This window comes from Pezoporus occidentalis, unplaced genomic scaffold (genome assembly GCF_034315485.1).
Source record: "Pezoporus occidentalis ecotype Australia unplaced genomic scaffold, CSIRO_AGI_Poc_V1 ctg245, whole genome shotgun sequence".
Lineage (NCBI taxonomy): Eukaryota > Metazoa > Chordata > Aves > Psittaciformes > Psittacidae > Pezoporus > Pezoporus occidentalis.
Window position 1 is genome coordinate 346,064 of NW_026914340.1, and position 19,472 is coordinate 365,535.

Genomic DNA, 19,472 nt, shown 5'->3' on the forward strand with positions numbered 1-19,472 from the left:
TACCTGAGGGGTTTGGCAGCAATGCCAGCAGAGTAACACAGTGCACATCAGGGGCGGGTTAGGGCGGTATATGCTCATCACTGTTTCATGAGATGCCTGTCGAGGGAAAGGGGATCTTTTATTGAAGAAGATGAAGGGGGAAAGTGCCACATCCAAGGAGTCTTCAAAGCAGCAAATCTTTGCCTTGCATAGAATCATAGCATCGTTAGGGTTGGAAAGGACCTTCAGCTCATCTAGTTTTCTCTGTTGCGGAGAGTATTCCCTTGTGACTCAACTCCCTTCTGTCGGGCTTGCTGGTTTCATGTTTACCTGTCTCTAGCCCCAGACTGCATGCCCTATTACTTCACAGTCGCATTAAATTAGCTGTGAGGCTTTGGCTGCTCAAGTCACAAGTAGCCCAGCTCAGATTGTTCCCTGTGTGTTGCTTTGATTTGGTAAAGGGAATTCCCATAGAGCCAGGAGGCTGGGATTGGTAGGTGGCCATGGCTGCTGTGGGGCTTTTTGCTCTAGTCCTAATGTGAATACTCCTCCAAGAAAACAATTGCCAGGTATTAAATGCTACCCAGTGTCTGCATGCTGATAAAATGAGAGGAAGGATGTGAATTGCTGTTTTCCTGTGTTGATGTTTTCTGCATACGATGTTAAAAGGAGGAAATGGAATCCTGGCTCAGTTGCAGGCCCTGTAGTGAGGGGGGACTGGGACAGGTGGAAGCTGACTGCTGCTTGTGCCTGCTGTCATCCTCTGTTAAAAGGAACATCCCTGAAGACACTGAGGATGTTATGGAGGAGCTAACTCGACAAGTCGATTTGGTGTTAAGAATAGCGCAATTACCTTGGGGGAGACTAATTGATTTGTGAGGATGTGGGACCTGAAGAAGTAAAAAGCTGCGTGTGGAGGGAGCGCAGGCTCTTTTGGCCCTGGGTCATTGGGAGCTGTCGCGTCACGTAGCTCTTGACAGATTAACAGTGAAACCATTCTTGTCATCTTCCAAGTGATCCACCGATGTAAGATTAATTGTCATACCTGAAAGCAGAGTTGATCAATAGCATTGACAAGCAGATCCTCATTTCAGAATGTTCTGATACTGGGGGTTTTTATTCTGTTTTGAAGTCACTTTTTGTGTTGCAATTTACTTCATTATTCCGCTAGAAGACCTAATGGAAAATATTTTCCTGACACAGAATCGAGTGTGCCTTCTGTGTTTTCCAGGCAGTTTCATAATTCTCTGGGTTTGTTGCAGCTTGGAACATGAGTATATTTTCGATTAACATCTTTTAATATAATTGAAATTCCAGTTTCCTCTCTGCATGGTTGAGAATATTTTTGTCCACAAAACTAGTTTGAATTCATTAAATATTAATCAATACAACTATTAATAACTGCAGTGAATGCAAGAGACGCTTAAGGATGACTAGCCACATTCTACAGATGGAAGAGGAAAGGGAAAACATCAGTGTTTTTATCCAAGGCCACCCAGAACCAAGTATGCGAGTGTATGAAGCATCTGATCTCAAGCGCTGTGCTCAAAGAGAGCTGAGCTATTCAGGCGTGAAGAGATTCAGCAAAGGAAGGAACAAAGAGCTGTAGAGGAATTCCCATTGTTACCTAAATGGAAGGGAAGTTATCAGTATTTCTGCCGGCTTTTCTGTATGGGAAGCTAATTATACAGTTAAAGATGAACTGCTTTCTTGACCTGCCATAGAACTTCAAGAAAAGACAATCTTGCACTGACGGATGGATCAGCTTAATGCTAGGCTTCAGCTTTCTGCTGCTGAGACAATGCATCCTCCTGTGGTGTAGTTTGAGTAGGAAAAGCAAATAGTGGCCCAAAGTTTACACAGCCCTTAACACATGTGGTATTAATCTCTTCTGAATCTGAATGATTCCAATAAGATTTGTCAGTAATGGTTTGCAGTAATTAGCATTATTCCTCCCTTAAGGAAATGCCGCCTACTTTGGGGGATAATGTTATCTTTTTGTGTTCAGGCATCAATCAGGAGCTTTAATAAAAGCCAGGCTTAAAGAGAATTCCACTGTTTTTTGCCAGAACAATGCAGTTTAAGACTTTGAATTCCCAAGGCAAGTCAAAGCATATTTTTTCAGTGTCCGCTTGAGCAATGTTACACTGTGGTTTTCAGCCATAACAGCATAAGACATAATTTATATTGGAAAGAATTTGACTTATTACATGTGACACTGTTGTTGTGAAATCTCGTGGTGGGAGTGGAATCCGGTCATGTCACCACCATATAAATCTCTGGAATAGGGAGTTTGTAGTAGTAATTGCTATCCGTATTTGAGCAGAGCACCGTCATCAGTTGTTGGCTGATGCCAAAGTGAGAACCATGTATCACTCTTAGTAGTTGAGGTGCAAGAGAAAGAAAGGCATAGTAAAAGATCATCAGGAAAGGCATATTCAATCTAAATGATGTAGTGTTCACTCAAGTGGATGAATAAAAGAGAAGCTAGAGTGTGGGCAAAGAAGATACACAGCACTGAAAGGACAGCATTTACAATGATAAAAAGTAATCCCCCAGAAGTAATAGAAGAAAGTAATAGAAGAAGTAATACAGAAGTGATAGAGGGAAATTAAGCTACTTAGTGCTAAGTGAGCACAGCGTAGCTGGAAAGTAAGCAGTGAGTTGGGAGGGGTAAAAATGAATGTGTTGCTGGTCAGATTGTTGGCAACTCTCTGAGGCAGTACTTTTGCAATAGACTAATTTAAACCTTATTAGCGGAATAATCTCATGCTAATACAAATTAGCTCTCTAGGAATTACTGACGTAGCTGTGCCGAAAGCATGCAGCCTCCCTAGGCTTGTTTTACTATTCCCTTGCAATAAGGGGCAAGGGGATAAATGATCATGTTTATAGTTTTATGGAATAAATAGGGGCCTGTAAAGAAGGATGTGGGGTTAGATGAATTTTGCAAACTGGGAAATAGAATTTTGGAAGTCTTTTAAGCTGTGAAGAGCTGTATGGTGTGAAATGTGTTTGAAACGGAGCCGAGTTCACCACTCTTACTGGGATCTGTGCAATTGGGCAATGCGGAGTCTGTTGGTAAATATGGAAACGAAAGAACATTTTTTCTGTGGCTAATTCAAATTAAAGCAGATTCTTGGGATACCGTGGACTGCAAGGCTGTGAACCAGGTAGGCAAAGAAGCGCTCGCTGGTCACAGTCGCTTGAGGATTTGAGTCAGGGTGTCTCTATTCTTTGTCTACTTCCCCACACACCTTCCCCACCGCCCCCAGTCAAATACGAGTTTCTCTAACCTTCCTCCTTAAAACCCCACCACCCATGCTCATAATGAAGGGCTTCCTTTACGCCAGCCTTTGAAGGGGCAGGCTGCCTCTTCCCTCTAAATCCTCTGTTCTCCGAATTGTGTTGGTGTTGTATATAGGCACTACAGAGCTCTTAATGCCATTTAAACTATCCGGGGTGGAATTCTCTCCTCTGCTGTAAACCTGCTTAAGGCGTTTAGTTCATTTAAATTCTGCTTGCTTCCCTGGTCTTGCCCAGGCTCATATACCTTGGCTCAGACACATCTATGCTGTCTGCTGATGGATAGCCCCTTCCAGAAGAATACCAGAGGAGGATGCATTGCTCTGTCCCTGTCCAACGCCCACTCTGTAGGTTCTGCTGTGGCTGTTAAGATGCCATCTCCTCTTCCGCACTACTGCTCTTCAAATTAAGTCTTTTTGCTAAGTCACAGATAAGTAAGGTTGTTACTGGGTTTCAGGGCTGCTTCTTCAAGCTTTGGAAAGCATGACCTGATCTGTCATCCTATTAAAGAGAGAATAGTAGCCTCCATAAGCTCTTCAATCTGTATAAGGCTAAAAATGAAAGCGCTGAATTCCATTTTCAGTGATAATGTATGGTGATAGCCTTTGAGCTAATTGAATATGTTAGGTTCTGAATTACATCAGAAAGCTGCTGTTAGAGTGATACTTGCACTGCATATAAAGGGAAGCATGTTTCAGAGGAAGGGATCCGTTACTCTGTTCTTTTCCCCCTCGTTCAGCATGCTTATATTGATCTGAGGCAGAAAGTCAGATGAGACAGCAGAGGGTATTTATTTGAGTAGCTAAATGATTGCTTTATAATCTATTTCGTATTAGGGGTGGGATTAGAAGAGGAAAGATGTAGTGGTATTAGATGCCAGTAGCAGTAAATCTTATTTGGGTATTTGCCTCTTCAAGATAAGTGCAAAGCTTCTTTGAACCAGAAGCACTGGGAAGCAGATTGGTGTCTGTCAGGAGCAAATTTTATAGAGGATGCTGTGGAAAGCGGGATTTCTTCAGATTACTTACGTGTTCTCTGAATCCTCGTTCTTCCTCTCAAAGTTAATGAAAGCAGGAGTTTGTTTCCTGGATTTGTGGGGTTTCGGGTGTTCACGTGTGTGTGAGACAAGCACGGGCACAGATTCACAAATGAAAACTGAGGCTTTCCATCCCTCCTCACCCCCTGTGCTCTTATCCGTGAATTCTGGCTGTTTCTCCTTGGGTTCCAGCAAGGCTTGCAGATGTCTGACTGAAATAAGCTTTGTGAGCCTAGAGGTCTACTTGCTTCAGTGCTGGAAAACCACAGCAGCAACCAGAGGGTTTGGATATTGATTTCTGACCTGTGTGGATAACGTTATCTCATCTGTCAGCTGCTAAATATGGCTATCCGTAGGAAAGGTCATGTTCTCAGGCCTCATGAACAAAATCAGAAGAGGCAGGTAGCAGAAATGAGGAGTCCTCACGATGGCCTGACAGGGTGCCACGTCCCTGCAGATAGGCAGAGCCAGGCCTTGCCTGGCTCCTCGTAGCGATGCATTCAGTTCGTTGCCTCCCGTTTTGGATAAATAATTAACTTCTTTTTTGTTTGGTTTCATTCTCATTCTCTTAATGGTTCACTTTCAGTCTCCTGCATCTCCCTTTAATTGAGACGAAGCCTGAACTTCAGAAGTTCCATGTGAGAGGAAAGTGCTGGGAAACGTAGAACAGATTCGTGCTAGTACCTAAAAATAGATAGGAAGAAGGAGGTAAATTATCCTTCCTTTGAGCAAAGAGACAGTCTTAATGCTTGGGTTAGGTGTATTTTCCATCTGTATATGTGGAAAGTAAATAAGGGCCTAAAAAGTGAATATTGTGATGCAGACTGAAGTGGGAGTGCTGCTGCAGCTGAAGCAGTGGGGTGAAAGTTGCATTTCAGTTCTTCATCTTGCATCTCGTTTGGAAGGGAAAATGGATTCTCACTTGTTTGGGAGGGCTGTAGTTAATTTTCATTACTCTTCTTGAAACAGTTTGTATTTTGCTCTTTCTAGGTGTGGGATTTTATTATTCGATGAACTGAGTTGAATTTGATTTTGCGTAGCAAATAAACAGCAGCAAATGGTTTTTATATGTACAGCATTAGCACTGCAGTGTCCACTGTCACTCATCCCAGGGAACATAACACAAGTAACTATTCATTACTCTGCTTACAGCTCTTATGTTTTCGAAACACTTCACAAAGTACTTCATCACACTGTCTCTTCTCCATCAGTTCTTATGGATGTGGAAGTAATGGCACTAATGTTCTGCTGTTAGGTGCGAAGCTAGAGCCCAAACATGCATATCGTGTGTTTGGAAAGGGGATGACTTCCATGGCTGGGATACCTGTGTGAGACAAGGGCTGCACTGACAGTGGACCTAGTGAGCAGGTCTAATGGCGCCTTATACATGGAAGTTTACTTCTGGCAGTGTTTCGTGGGCAAACTTAGGAAGCATTCTCATTGAATATAAAATGTGGGTCCTGCTTTCCTCTAGGACTGAGGCTGCTCCGTTTTGCTGTTGAGTTTGAGGTGCAGTTCCACTCTGCAAAGATTGCATAGGAGGAGAGGAAGGGGGAGTGGTTGTATTTCTTAGTTTAAGGGCTTTTGACATTCAGGTTTGCTTCATCAGCAGATAGAGTTGTTTCTTCTGGCTTGCAGTGCTCTGAGCTTGCCCTTTGGTTTGGAGGGGGCTTGCTACAGACCCTTCCGTTTCTATGCATCAGCCATCACTGCAATGAGAGTAAACCTGCCAGCCTGTTAGATACTTCTTAACAACTGCGTGCAGGTATTAGCAGTAGAATCTTTCTTTAGTGCCATTCATGTAAGTTTATGGGGAATTGGGCATTTTCTGCCTCGTTTGACTAAGTGCTGCAGATGGAAGTGTTGCACACAAGTTCTCTCTGTAACAAAATATAGTTAAAAATGTACTGTTTGTCTGTGCTGGCCATATAACACATTTGTCAGCTTCTGCATACGCTCAGGGGAAGGTTTCTGTTGAATAGAGCACTAGTAGATGGAGCTGTGGCTGAGCAAATCAGGCAAAGGTAGAATTCTGTGGGGTATTACTTGGTCTTGCCCTTTCCCTGACTGCCCACAATCACAGAATCACAGAACCCCAGCCTGGTTTGGGTTGGAAGGGACCTTAAAGCTCATCCAGTTCCAACCCCTGCCACGGGCAGGGACACCTCACACTAGAGCAGCTTGCTCCAAGCCCCTGTGTCCAACCTGGCCTTGAACACTGCCAGGGATGGGGCAGCCACAGCTTCTCTGGGCACCCTGTGCCAGCGCCTCAGCACCCTCACAGGGAAGAGCTTCTGCCTTAGATCTAACCTGAACTTGCCCTCTTTCAGCCTGAACCCATCACCCCTTGTCCTATGGCTGCAGTCCCTGATGAAGGACAAGGATTAGTGGGTTTAAAAGATACTCCTTACGGTGATCCTTTAGAGCAGAGCATCGGGGTGCCTGTTTGGGACCTGCAGTGCCATTTCTAGCTCTGTGGACTGAGGTTCGTATTCGCTTTGGGCAGAAGGAGCTCCGGGTGTCTCTGAAGGTGTCTCTCAAAGGTTGTAGGAGTAGCAGAGCTAAGAGGGTGTGGGACACACATCAGGGTGAGTAAATTGAGTTCGGGCTTTTATGGATGACATCATGCTGCCATCTGTGTGATAAAAACATGAAAACAGTCTGCCCTGATGGGAGCATGGCAATGGACAGGAACCTCAAAGTACAGTTCTGTTTTGGGAAGGGGCAGGCTAAAAATGTCCATTTTGAATGCAGCAGATCTATTTTTGTATTAAAATATTACTTGCTAAATTTAGTGCCGGAGTACTGGTTGAAGAACTGGAGAATGATCTGAGTTTTCTCTACTGTATCAGCCTTGAACAGTCTATTAAGTTTCCATTGTTTATACCCATTTGAAATTCTGTCACTTAGTCATTTTGGAGAGTTCCATGAATAATTCTTTCCCTGGGCCTTTTCTTTCCCTTGATATTGATCTGTTTAGAACAGACAAATCCTTTCCTCTGAGGAAATCAAATAGGAAATAGTGTTAATGCTGAAAGAAAAAGAACGGTTTGGGGTTTTTTTACATAGCTTCCTCTGAACTTTCAGCCTCTTTATTGGCAATGCATCAGGTGAAACATTGTGGCTAATCTGCATCTTCAGTGCAGCCGTTCAATACAACCAACTCAAGGCTGTATTTCCTCATAAAGAATAAGTTTCCTTAGAAATAGGTTGTATTTGCTAATAAATAAGCAAGTTGGTTTTGTACAAAAGCCCTCCTTCTCTCTACCTCTGGCCTGAATTTGGTAGAGTCGCAGTTTTAGCCCATTTTAAATGTTTTTACACAGTTTCTTAGTTTGGGAATTTCCCAAGAGAAACGAGGAGAAGCAGCGAAGCAGTTTGCCTGAGATGTTTGAAATCTGATTTCAGATGATTTATTTTGCATTCCCATTTTTCATATCCAAATTCTCCTGTGATTCCCCCCCCCCCCCCAATTATTTCTAATTCTTCTTTTTTATTTTCAATTAAGAATTAAACAAATTCCAACCTGTTAAGTTCTTCCTGAATCTTTCTGCCTTGAGACTGAAGCTAAAAGCAGGCCTTGACTGGAGGCTCCTCAAAATATAGAACACGATTGTTCTGCTGTTGAAGTTTGCAAAGAGGAAGGCGAGAAATGAGCATTGGTCCTGTGGCAGCAGCCAGAGGCTGTGTTGTAATGTCAGAGTGTGGATTTCTAGAGTCTAGAGACTATCCATCCTGTCACTTAATGGACTTCCATATCCAATTCTAAAATACAGTTATCATAGAATCGTTAGGGTTGGAAAGGACCTTAAGATCATCCAGTTCCAACCCCCGTGCCATGGGCAGGGACACCTCACACTAAACCATGTCAGCCAAGGCTTTGTCCAGCCTGGCCTTGAACACCGCCAGGGATGGAGCATTCACAAGCTTCCTGGGCAACCCATTCCAGTGCCTCAGCACCCTTACAGTAAAGAACTTCCTCCTTATATGCAAGCTAAACTTCCCCTGTTTCAGTTTGAACCCGTTACCCCTTGTCCTGTCACTGCAGTCCCTAATGTTATGGTTTGTTGTGCTTTCCCCTTTGCTTTTCCTCTCCGTACTGAGTGTTCAGAAGTACCTGCTTTCCCTCCCCTGGAAATGAAGGCCTTTGCCTTCTGTGTCATCTTCTCTGCCTTGGCATCAAGGCTTTGCTCTACTGCTTGCAGACCACAGCTGGCTATGGAATGAATTGGGAATGGGAATTAACCCTTCCCTTTGTGAAGGAAGTTTTGCATCAGTGACTTGACATGTTTGGCACTGAAAGAACAGATCACGTGGTCTCTTCCACATCTCCCCAAATGTATGGATGATTTAAAGCGAGGCTGCTCTTTCTGTTCTTCCTTTTCTGCTCCCCTCTCCCAGGTTGTGTTAGATCCTGTCCAAATACTGAATATGAATTGATAGTGCGTTCCCAGGTAACAAATTACATCTGTCTCTGAAAATGAGTCAACGTAATCATGACAAATTAATGAAATAAAGGGGAAATACATTGCTGCAGTCCTGGGGAACATGAGTCAATACGCTTTATGTAATTATTTAATAAAACATCTCTTCTAGTGCACTGAACCAGCCTAAGATACTGAATCAGCCCTATTTATGCAGGAGTAAATAAACTTCCAGTAAGAGCTGGTGACCAGAAGTATGCAATTATGCATTTCCAGAAATAGCCATTAAACCAGTCTGCTTAAATTTTAATCGGACTTCTCTGTATGAAACAGTCTTGATAAGAGGGAGCAGGGGAAAGGAAGGGTTTTTATGGAAGGCCATTCAGATCATCTCATGCTCCAATTTTTTACCTTCTTGCGCATGGAATTGCAAATCTAAATGTTCACAGTCCCAAATCCTGCATGCTGGCTTAATTCTGGTTCCTGGGAGCCATCGCAGTACCAGCACAGAAATACTACATCGATACCAAAGCTGTCGTAAGAAGAGGATGATGTGGAAGTTAGTTAGTGAGGCATTTGAGTTTAGTTAAGCTTTGTCTAGTCCATGTGAGAAATGTCAGAGGACTGATTATCAGCGCGTGAATTCTTATGTATGAAAGTTAAGTCCTAGGCGGTGTCCTGTTACACTGAAAAACCACAAGTTGCCAGGTGCTTCCAGTGGTTTTTGGCCTTCTTTACTTATCTTCCTGGTATGTCTGAGATAAGTAGTGCTAACTGGTTTATATCTGAGACACGAGAGGATGTGTGTTGCCCAGGATCATAAGTAACTGGTTTGTGACTCCAGATGCTGGAGTGAATTCAGTAGGTGCCTGGTTGTGTTCCGCTCAACGTTAGATTTGTGTGGTTTAATGATCAGTGACTGCCACGTTTGTTTTTCAGTCAGCCTAAAATAGCATCAGGATCCTGAGGGGTGGTCTGCTTGCACAACTGGATGTGCAGTAAGCAGCCTGTCATTTGAAGGCTTTACAAATGTACTTGTAGACCTGAAGGTGGTGCTGAGAAATGTTAGCGAATGAAGACAAGAGCACATATGTCCGTCCCTGAGAAGGGCCACTGACCTTTGCATGTGTCGGTCTCTCGGGTGTTAATCTGGTGACCATCTATTTGTTATGGATCCCCTCGTGTCTTTAGAATTCACACGAATGCTGTAGCTTTAAATCAGCTTCTAATGGTCATTGTGCTTTTGTCCTTCCAGGGCATCAGTAGCCTCTTCAGTTCACTTAAAGTGGTCCGGCTGCTTCGGCTGGGTCGTGTGGCTCGGAAGTTGGACCACTACATCGAATACGGCGCAGCGGTCCTGGTCCTGTTGGTGTGTGTGTTTGGTCTCGCAGCACACTGGTTGGCCTGCATTTGGTACAGCATAGGAGACTATGAAGTTATCGATGAGGATACAAACACGATCCGAACTGAGAGCTGGCTCTATCAGCTGGGGATGTCAATAGGAACACCGTACCGCTTTAACACGTCGGGCTTTGGGAAATGGGAAGGTGGGCCAAGCAAGGATTCGGTCTACATCTCCTCGTTGTATTTTACCATGACCAGCCTCACCAGTGTTGGATTTGGGAACATCGCTCCGACTACAGATGGGGAGAAGATCTTTGCTGTTGCCATGATGATGATTGGCTGTAAGTATTTGAGATTCTGTCCCTCACACACAGTGTCAGCTAGCTGTGTGTCTTGAATACTGATATCATAAGAACATCTGGAATCGTGCCAAACGTTATTATGCAGCTTAAAGTGGTTTTGGTGGCAATATAGGTATTTCTTATTGGTTAGGTTGAAAATTGCAGGTCGGAGTATTGCTGTGACTAGCAAATATTCAGTCGTCTTTGAAGCAATTTTCTGTCAATATCCTTTCCATACTCTCTTGTCAGTAAACTGTAAGACGTGGAAAGCCTGAAGTGTTCCAAATGAATGGCCCATGGTGGGCACAGACAGCCTTTGTGCCTCCATTTGGTAGGTGGCAAAATCTCTGTGTGTCTGAGAGCTGTATGTGTTGGACAAGTGAGTTGGTGAGTGAGAAGAGGTCCAGGAGCACATTGGAAGGGAGGGACAACAGCAGTGCTCTAGAGGCCAGAAACTCCACTGTGGGCTGAGCACGCAGCCAGATGTGCTGAGGCAACCAGGGTGATACTGGCCTCGGGCACCTCTGGCTCGCATTTCCTTGTCACAAGGGATTCATATTGCCAAGCTGTGCAGCTTTTGTCACTTCAGAGGAGTATCTGCACTCAAAGTGCCTTGAGAGGTACTTGGAATGGAGAGCCATATGGTGGCCAGCGTTCATGTTTTTCTAGGTAAGGTGGAATTTGAACCAAAAGGAGGGAAAAAAAAGTCTACTTTGTGTGTGGAAGAGCATACAATCCTATGGAGAAGGAGGGAAGCTTCTGTATGGCAGTATTACATCCAGAGGAGAAAAAAATCAGTCCTTGCAAAGCAGAAAATTAAACCCAAATCTATAATGAAAGTCAATTAGCAGCACAGTGCCTGTTATGATAGAAGAGCGAAGCTCTGATTCCAGTGTGTCATTTTACAGCAACACTGGAATTGCATACTGGGAGCGCATGTGCAGTGTTAAGCAGGCTGAAGGTTAGTGAGGAGTATAAAGAAGCATTCCTGATCGCTCGGGGACTGGGATATTTCAGCTATAAAAGTTGTTGATTTTGTTGTTCTAGCTTTTTCCGTTGCTAACAGTCCCATCATCCTAATAAAACGCCATGTAGCAGAAGGGAAATTCATATAAAAGTTGGAGCAAATGCTGTGGTTTTCTCCTGAGAAGGTACATTAGACAGTGAGGCACAAAACAGGCTTCCAAGTGTATTTCCTGGTGAAGGTGCCCGTTTAATAGGAAGTATCCTGACCTTTGGCTATCCTGATCACTGGGTTATGCTGATGATAGTAGCTAGACAAGCATAGCTGGTATTATTCAGTGCCTGCTCCAAACTCTTCCACAAGGGAAAATGTGGTGTAAAGGAGAGGAATTTGTGTAAGATGAATGCTGATAGATACCTGCTCTGAATTCTGAAACGGGCTTTCATTTCAGCCAGTTGTAAAAAGCAGCGTTCTGGCGATTTCAAAGCTCGTGACTGCAGTCACGTTTGAGGGAAACGGTTGTGTTTGGACTTGGGAAGCCTTACATTTCTAACCCTATAGCTGGCTGCGTATCTGAGCACCTTCATCCTGTGATCAGCTGCTTGGGAACCATTAGGGCTGTTCACAGTGCGTGTTTGCTGGAATGGTGACTACGCAGTCCGCTATTAAGAGTTTACCTCTCTGGGTTTTGTAGGGTCTTGATTGCTTTTGATGTACTGAAGCTTTGAGCTGTGGTCATTCTTCAGCATTTTGTTTCGTTTGCAGCTATTTAGTGCTCAATTATTGAGAGACATTCTTCCACCATAAGGTTTTATGTTGAAACAATGCTATTTTGCCTGTAGAATAAGGCCTCGGACATCGATCTGAGCTTGGGCTAGAGCTGTCTTAGAAGAATTTTGTGGGCTCTGTTGGAACCTGGAAGGTTTTCTGGCTAAAGCTTTTTGTTCTGAGTGCCAGAAAAATCCATATTAGTCCCTGGACAAGTAACATGCTTGTCACAAGCTGATGTACTCGCTTATAACAGAGTTGGTGGCTACATGTCCCTGTTCTGGTCCTCATTTTGCAGGCGTCAGATGACCGCATAGATCTGTGCATGGCATTGACAGGGGCTGTGAATTGCCAAAGCATCAGAAATAAGTAACTACAGCGCAATTCTGCCATGTGTTACTGCCCACTATCGGGTGGAAAGGGTATGTCATTTGTTGTTTATCCTTTACCATTAGCACTGCATTCGTTTTAGTTCCTACCTCATGATGCATTCTGAAAAGCTGCTGCTGTTTTTCAGTAGCACAGGGAATGCCTTTTTCTTTCCATGAAGGACGTAGGCAGTGCCTAAGTTTGACTGCCTAAAACTCCTGTTGAAGATAGGTGGGGTTTGCCAGGTCCAGCCTCAAACGCATCACTCCATTAACTTCATCCCTGGTAGAGGAGAAGTCTTGAAGAACTGTGTGGGTTTATCTTGGTTTTGAGGTGGCTAAGTACAGGCTGGACAAAGATAGTCTGTATGCTTAAATGTACAGTCATGTGTGTGTATTTAACTAGTCCAGTGAAATAAGGGAGGTAATCCGTACATTTTCCGTATGGAATGGAGACAGCGCTGTCTCTTTGCCTTGGAGGATGTCACTGGGTTTGTTTATTTGAGTAAAGGCAATATGTTAACAAGATTGGGTTTCAGATGCTAATCCTGCCGTGATAGGGACGGTGTGGAACAGGCACATTCATATGTCAAAGGGATTTCAGCAGAATTTTACTTCAAATAGGCTGGAAATTTTTAATAGGAGGGTAATTTCCCCCCCCTTGGGCTAATTTACCTCCTGTGGATAAACAGTAAAACTTCCATTAGCCTGATGGGGACAGATGCAGATGAGCAGAGAGAAAACTGTAACGTTTCCATCTCTTTGTGTGTTCTAGCTTCTGCTCGCTTTGAATAGCACTAAGTGCTGTGTCAGAGAGCTGGTGGCTAGTTAAACACTGCTGTGGCCAGTGAGGCTCACAGTCGCAACGTGATGAGCAAGGTCAACTTTGAAATATCGGTCTTCTCTTTGTTTGCAGAAGAAGCTGAATTACCTTGAAGTGGAGATCATCCTGGTTCATGAAGACCTTAAACAGTCTCAGAGCTTATAGGCAGTCTGGTTTGGGTTGGAAAGGACCTCAAAGCTCATCCAGTTCCAACCCCTGCCATGGCCAGGGACCCCTTCCACTGGAGCAGCTTGCTCCAAGCCCCTGTGTCCAGCCTGGCCTTGAACACTGCCAGGGATGGGGCAGCCACAGCTTCCCTGGGCACCCTCACAGGGAAGAGCTTCTGCCTTACATGTAATCACAGTCTATCACGTATCATAATTATATATCATTACCATAAATAACAACAGCTGACGTCTTGAAATGCATACATTTAGATACAAACTATGTTGTCAGGAAAATGCAGAATTTATGCTTAAAAGAAGAAAAAGGGAGCCTATGGTTTGTTTTTTTTTCCTCCACGTTTGATATTTCAGAATGACTTTTAATAGAATGGATTTGCTTGTGCAAAGTTGTATCTCTGGGGAAGGCTGGACATGGTGTGTGGTGCTCCCCTTGAGGAGCACTGCCAGGTGGTGAAGGGCTTTTTGGTCCTTGTTTCTAGCCAACTTATGTTTAGTTGTATCTAGGTTTACTTGGTTTACTCATTGAGCATCTTGAGTTGTTGCTCAGGAGGAAAGTCCTGAGTAGCAACAGTGCCTTTATTCTTTGACCCTGGAGTGTTGCCTGTGGAGCCTCTCTGTTTCAGGAGAGCAGTTACTGTGCGAACAGATGGTTTTTAAGACATTTGTTGCTGTCTTCTCCACTGCCAAACTGAAAGGCGTGTGGCACGGTCAGCACAGGACTGTGGTGACATCCGGACAGGATCCTTGTGTCAGAAGGCTCAGAATATTGCAGGTGTTTGAAAGCATAAGCAGTTCCTAGCTGGTGTCCTTCTGTGTGTGTTTAATGTGCTTACAGGCAGAGAGATGGTGTTCATACTCTGTAATTATGTTCCAACTTCTCTAAGACAAGATTTGGCTTTCTCTGCTGCTCAGCCACTGATACATCCCCTTCTGCTCCCCGCTTGCTCCCTGCTTACTCCCTCTGTAAAGCTGATAGCGTAGCAGAAACACATTTGTGTTACATTACCTCTTTGTAGACCCATTGACCACTGGTAGTAGTACTTTGCTTTAATGCCAGATAGCTGTTTAAGAAAAGTAGGTAAGATTGCTTCCTTTTTAAGTATATAAAGTAATAAATCCGGGTAACTCTGAATTACAAATGTAGAGATATGTTAGCGAAGGTACCCTGGGCCAGGAGGAATTTTGACTGAGTGCAAATGTTGGCCTAGTAAGAAGTGGAAGGCGTGTGAGCTTGTAGAAGAGAGGGTGGGCATGTCCTGATAGCAGCGTGTAGACACTGGGAGGGCTCGATGGAGGTGGATATTGGGTGTGCAGCCTGGGGTTGGTGGGGTTTACAGGATTTGTGAAGGACTGCAATACTCACCTTATCGCTCTAGGGATGTGTTGGTCCAGGGGTCAGCTCTAAGGGAACACGCGTTGTTGAAAAATGCTTTTGATTCTTGACTTCAAATGATGTACATCTGTTTGGGAGCAATGAATGATCCAAAAAGAGAGATGAAGTATCCAGGGGTTGCTCGTACGGATTTCTGTTCTGTGGAGGCTTGATGCTATTGCTAAGATATGCAATTCATATTACTGCGTAGCTGTTTTTCCTGAACATATGGTAAATTATAGTTTTGAAAAGCAAACTGTCTTCACATCTGTCAATGAACTGACTTGCATGGTTTTGCCTCACTTTTATGTATTGAGTGTACGTGTATGTAGAGAGAGATGGATGAGTGCTCCTACTGGAAGTAAAGGCAATTAAATCCTCAGCTTCATTTTAAATGAGTCAAAACATATTTGCTTGTCCCTTTTCACAGATGGCCACAAAATTGCTAATTAGTAGGGAGTATGTCTACAGGAGGATCTGTGAGAGAGGCTGATGTTACAGAAAACCAGGTTGGAAACCGCTGTCTGGGGCTGTGGAAAGACTTGAGGGGAGAAAAAAAGCCATATGAGTTTTCAGTTCCTTCCCTGGGGAGACGTGTGCCTGAAAGTAACAGTTCTCCTATATTTTGTTCAGTGAAGCTGTCACGTTGGGTTGCGTGGTGTTTGGTTTCCTAAGCAATAGCAGAGGCCTTTCATTTGCAGTTTCCTATCGGGGCGCTGTGTCAGCAATCCCCCCGTGATGCAGGTGGAGTAGGGATGAACAGTTCTAAAAATGCGGTGTATTTTCTACTTCTAACGTACCCTAATGCTGATGGACATGTGTCTGTCTGGATTTTGAGCAGCTGAGCAAATTCTATTGTTTCTGGAGCCGTTTCAGAGAATCATAGAATCAGCTAGGTTGGAAAAGACCTTTAAGATCATCAGGTGCAACCGATCTTTTGTTGGTGTTCTCAGTGACACCGAAAGACCCAAAGCTTTTGGTGCCTGTTCATGCTAAATTCTGCTTGTTAGGTAGGAATTTCCTGGAACTATAGGGCTTGGCTCATCCAAAGTATGAAGTTTGCTGAGGAAGACACACATGTCTGAATGCCAAACTAAATCCTAAGTTCCCCTGAACACTGTAACCGGAGCACGCAGTGAGAGCGATCATGGAAACGGAGCAAAAGTAGGAGTTAAAAGGTCAGGCTCATGGACAAGCGTGCTCTCATCCTGTAATGAATTGTCAGCCACCAAGTTCATGACTCACAACAGACCAGAGACCAAAGCCTCTCATCTTCACTGATGCTGTGCAACACAAGCACCATGCGGTCCTGCAGCCCTTCGGCTCCTCTGTGATTAAGGTAGACAACAGACCCAAGGAGTGCGGAACGGCTCTCTCAGCGTTGTTCAGCTTCGTGAGTAGCTTCTTTCTCGTTAGATACAAAACCAGGGATGAGGATAACATTAAGTAGATCTGAAAACACAACGAGGTAATTTTATTTACAGTACTCTTGCTGAAAGGGGCAGAATTCTGCCCTAGTCATGTGGACATCCCTCTGAGCTGTAGGAAAATCTTGGTGGCTGGTATCCTGAGAGACAGGTCAGTGATGCTCCTTCACAGCTCACAGGGAATTAGTGTGCTTTGGTGAGCCCCAGCAAGGCAGGAAGTATTCAGAGGCACATGTGAACAAGGAGAGACAGGAACTGGTGAAAACTAGACTGCTGCTATGAAAAAACCTGAGTAAAATGCAGCTGCGTTGCAGAATTGTATGATGATGTTCCTAAGGCATGGTATTCCCCTCATAATGCAGTTCACCATCGTTAGAGCAGATGGATGTGGCCATGCTGTGTGTGTACTTATCAGATATGTATCTTATGACAAAAGAAACATAAAATCATAGAATGGTTTGGGTTGGAAAGGACGTTAGGATCATCCAGTTCCAGCCCCTGCCACTGACGGAGACACCTTCCACTAGAGCAGCTTGCTCCAAGCCCCTGTGTCCAACCTGGCCTTGAACACTGCCAGGGATGGGGCAGCCACAGCTTCGCTTCTCTCCTTTTTTACTTTGAACCCATCACCCCTTGTCCTGTCGCTACAGTCTCTGATGAAGAGTACCTCTCCAGCACCCTTGTAGCCCCCTCAGACACTGGAAGCTGCTCTGAGGTCTCCACGCAGCTGGGCTGAACAGCCCCGATGTTCTCAGCCCGTCTTCATATGGGAGGTGCTGCAGCCCCTGAGCATCCTCGTGGCTTCCTCTGGACTTGAGATACGTACCCCTAGTACCCCTTTTAGGGGATGGGGGGCAGGGGCATGTTGGAATTGGTTTAGCTGGAAGTTGATGGCCTGAAACTGAGGGTCAGCCGTGTGCCAGGGTTTGCTGAGGGTATCACTCGGGCTAAGCACAAAGACCTACGAGACTTCAAACCCAGAGCAACTTTTCCCCTAGTCATGGTTATTACGAGTGCAGTGTTGTGATTTGGGGACATGCTGGGAAAGGAAAAAGAAACCTTGCCTTGCTCAGAGTGGTCTCTTGGGTAGCTGTTGTCTGTCACCAACCTTGGCAAGACGACAAAATCTCTTTGTTTAAGTAGGGACAGTCTTGGCACATTATTCCCTCACAGTCTCTGCTGTGCTTTATTACTTCTCACTGGATGCTAGTGGTGGTGTTAGAAGAGCTGGTGTGTTACTGCTGTAATTGTTAAGCACCTGTTTGGGATTCCTTAATGTTGCCTTGCTGGGATGCTTTCTCCGTTAGAATGAGTCCCCCAAGTGTCGTGGGTATGTTTCTCAGCTGCAGTTTCAGTTTTCCAGTACAGTTTCTAAGCTTCAGTGAAGAGGTAGTGCCAGCAGTTTCCCTGATGGTTCCAATGAGGCTGTCAGGGCAGGATTTGGTCTGGTTATCTCAAAGTGGGAAAATACATCAGTTTTTCTTGGTAAGAGTAAAGGAAGTTAGACAACCCACCCATGAGCCTGTACTGAGTTCCATCATTGCTATTCAATGCAGACGGGGCATGCTGGAGAGATGTGGTCAGTGCTGGCACACATCAGAACACAGCAAGCTCCAAGCCCTCCATTTTAGCTCTTCAGTTTGCCTCCTCTTTGGATAAGGACGTTTAGGGCCTGCAGAGTTTTTCAGGGTTGCTTCTATGGGAACATAAAGCACTGGTGTCAAAGCCGGCAGAAGGGCAGACTTCATGTGACATGTGTGTAAATGGGGAGCTCCATCACCAGGCTAGGATGGACTGGAAGGTTTTGCTCAGGTTCACACCACCAGTGCTAACGCTGTCATAGATCTGCCTGAGCTACCAACCACGGCTGTATGAGGAGTGGCCCGTTCATCTGGGGTTAGTCATGTCCTCACCCCAACACACTTCAAAGTGGTATTTATAGAAGAAGGAACATGGGGTTTGTGGACATATTAATATGGTAGGACATTGCTTCCTGGCCTGGTTTGGGGAAATAGGCAAAAATACATGAACCCTGGGCGAGGTGTTATGTCTTACTATGCAGAAGGAAGCAAAAATGAGTTGTGTTTGACGGCAGAGAAGATGAAAGCTGTGAAGTGTTGATGGTTTGGGTTTTTTGGGCATACGGGGAGGAGTTCACACCAGAGTGATGTTTGAGATAATTGCCTTTTTTCTCTTTGTTGCACAGTGTTTCTAAGTGTTTGCCTTGAATTATTTGGCAGTAATGAGGAGGATAAGGAAAATAACAAGGTACCCCAGCTGTGGGTGACTCTCACCTGATGTCTTTCATGTCACATGCTTATTAGTGCAGAATTGTGCTGCCTTTAGGCTGTTTCTAACGTTTCTTCCTAGAAATAGATTTAAAACACTGAAATATTCTGGCTCTTTTGAACTTCGATCAGCATCTCAACCAGCTTGGTTTGAGTTCTGAAGGAACATCATTAACTCCAGTTAATGCTTGAGGGAGAAGTGCGTGATGCATCCAGGACATGGACTAAGAGGGCAGAGGAGAGTAAAAGGAAGAATGAATATTTCGGGCAGGAGAACTGGGGCTAAAATACACGATGAGAGGTGATTTACCTATGAAAAACCCTTCAGGCATCTGCCAGAGCCACTGTTTTGCTATGCAGACAGCAAACCCTGCTGGTTCGGTTTATGATTTTATCCTTAAATCACCAGGTCACACAAGTGTAACCTAGAAGATGATTCATTTTATTGGAATGACATTCTGGGTTCCCACCTGTGAAACCGGCAATCGCCTATAGCACGCACAAAGTGTGATACATTTGTCTTTCCTTTTTCACTCCTGGGAGGCCTTTCCTGAAGCAGCAGCAATATTGCTGAATGATGGAAATCCTGGGCAAGGATTTTGTTCTATATGAGAGTAATCTGTATTTCGAAGTCCATTTCTATCCAAGAAAAATCCAGTTAGATAGGCATGGGGGGAAAAGAAAAGCAAAGTAGCGCATCCACTCATATGGTACATCATGTCACTTGTCATCTAGCGTGTGGAACATGACAGAAGAGCTGAAGGCTCTTCTAAGCATCTTTCACTTCTGCATCAGCTTCAAACATTGTATAGTTATTTTAATATCGGATTGCTACTGGGCTCAGACA

At 44.4% G+C, this 19,472-nt stretch overlaps 1 protein-coding gene across 4 annotated transcripts in view; it reads left to right on the forward strand.

Moving 5' to 3' along the window:
* Positions 1 to 19,472, forward strand: part of KCNH1 (potassium voltage-gated channel subfamily H member 1) — a 176,121-nt gene that overhangs the window by 41,243 nt on the left and 115,406 nt on the right. For all 4 annotated transcript variants that reach the window (XM_062622679.1, XM_062622680.1, XM_062622683.1 and 1 more), the window contains exon 7: positions 10,001 to 10,430. In XM_062622679.1, the coding sequence (XP_062478663.1) occupies positions 10,001 to 10,430 (430 nt within the window). The remainder of the gene's footprint in view (positions 1 to 10,000; positions 10,431 to 19,472) is intronic.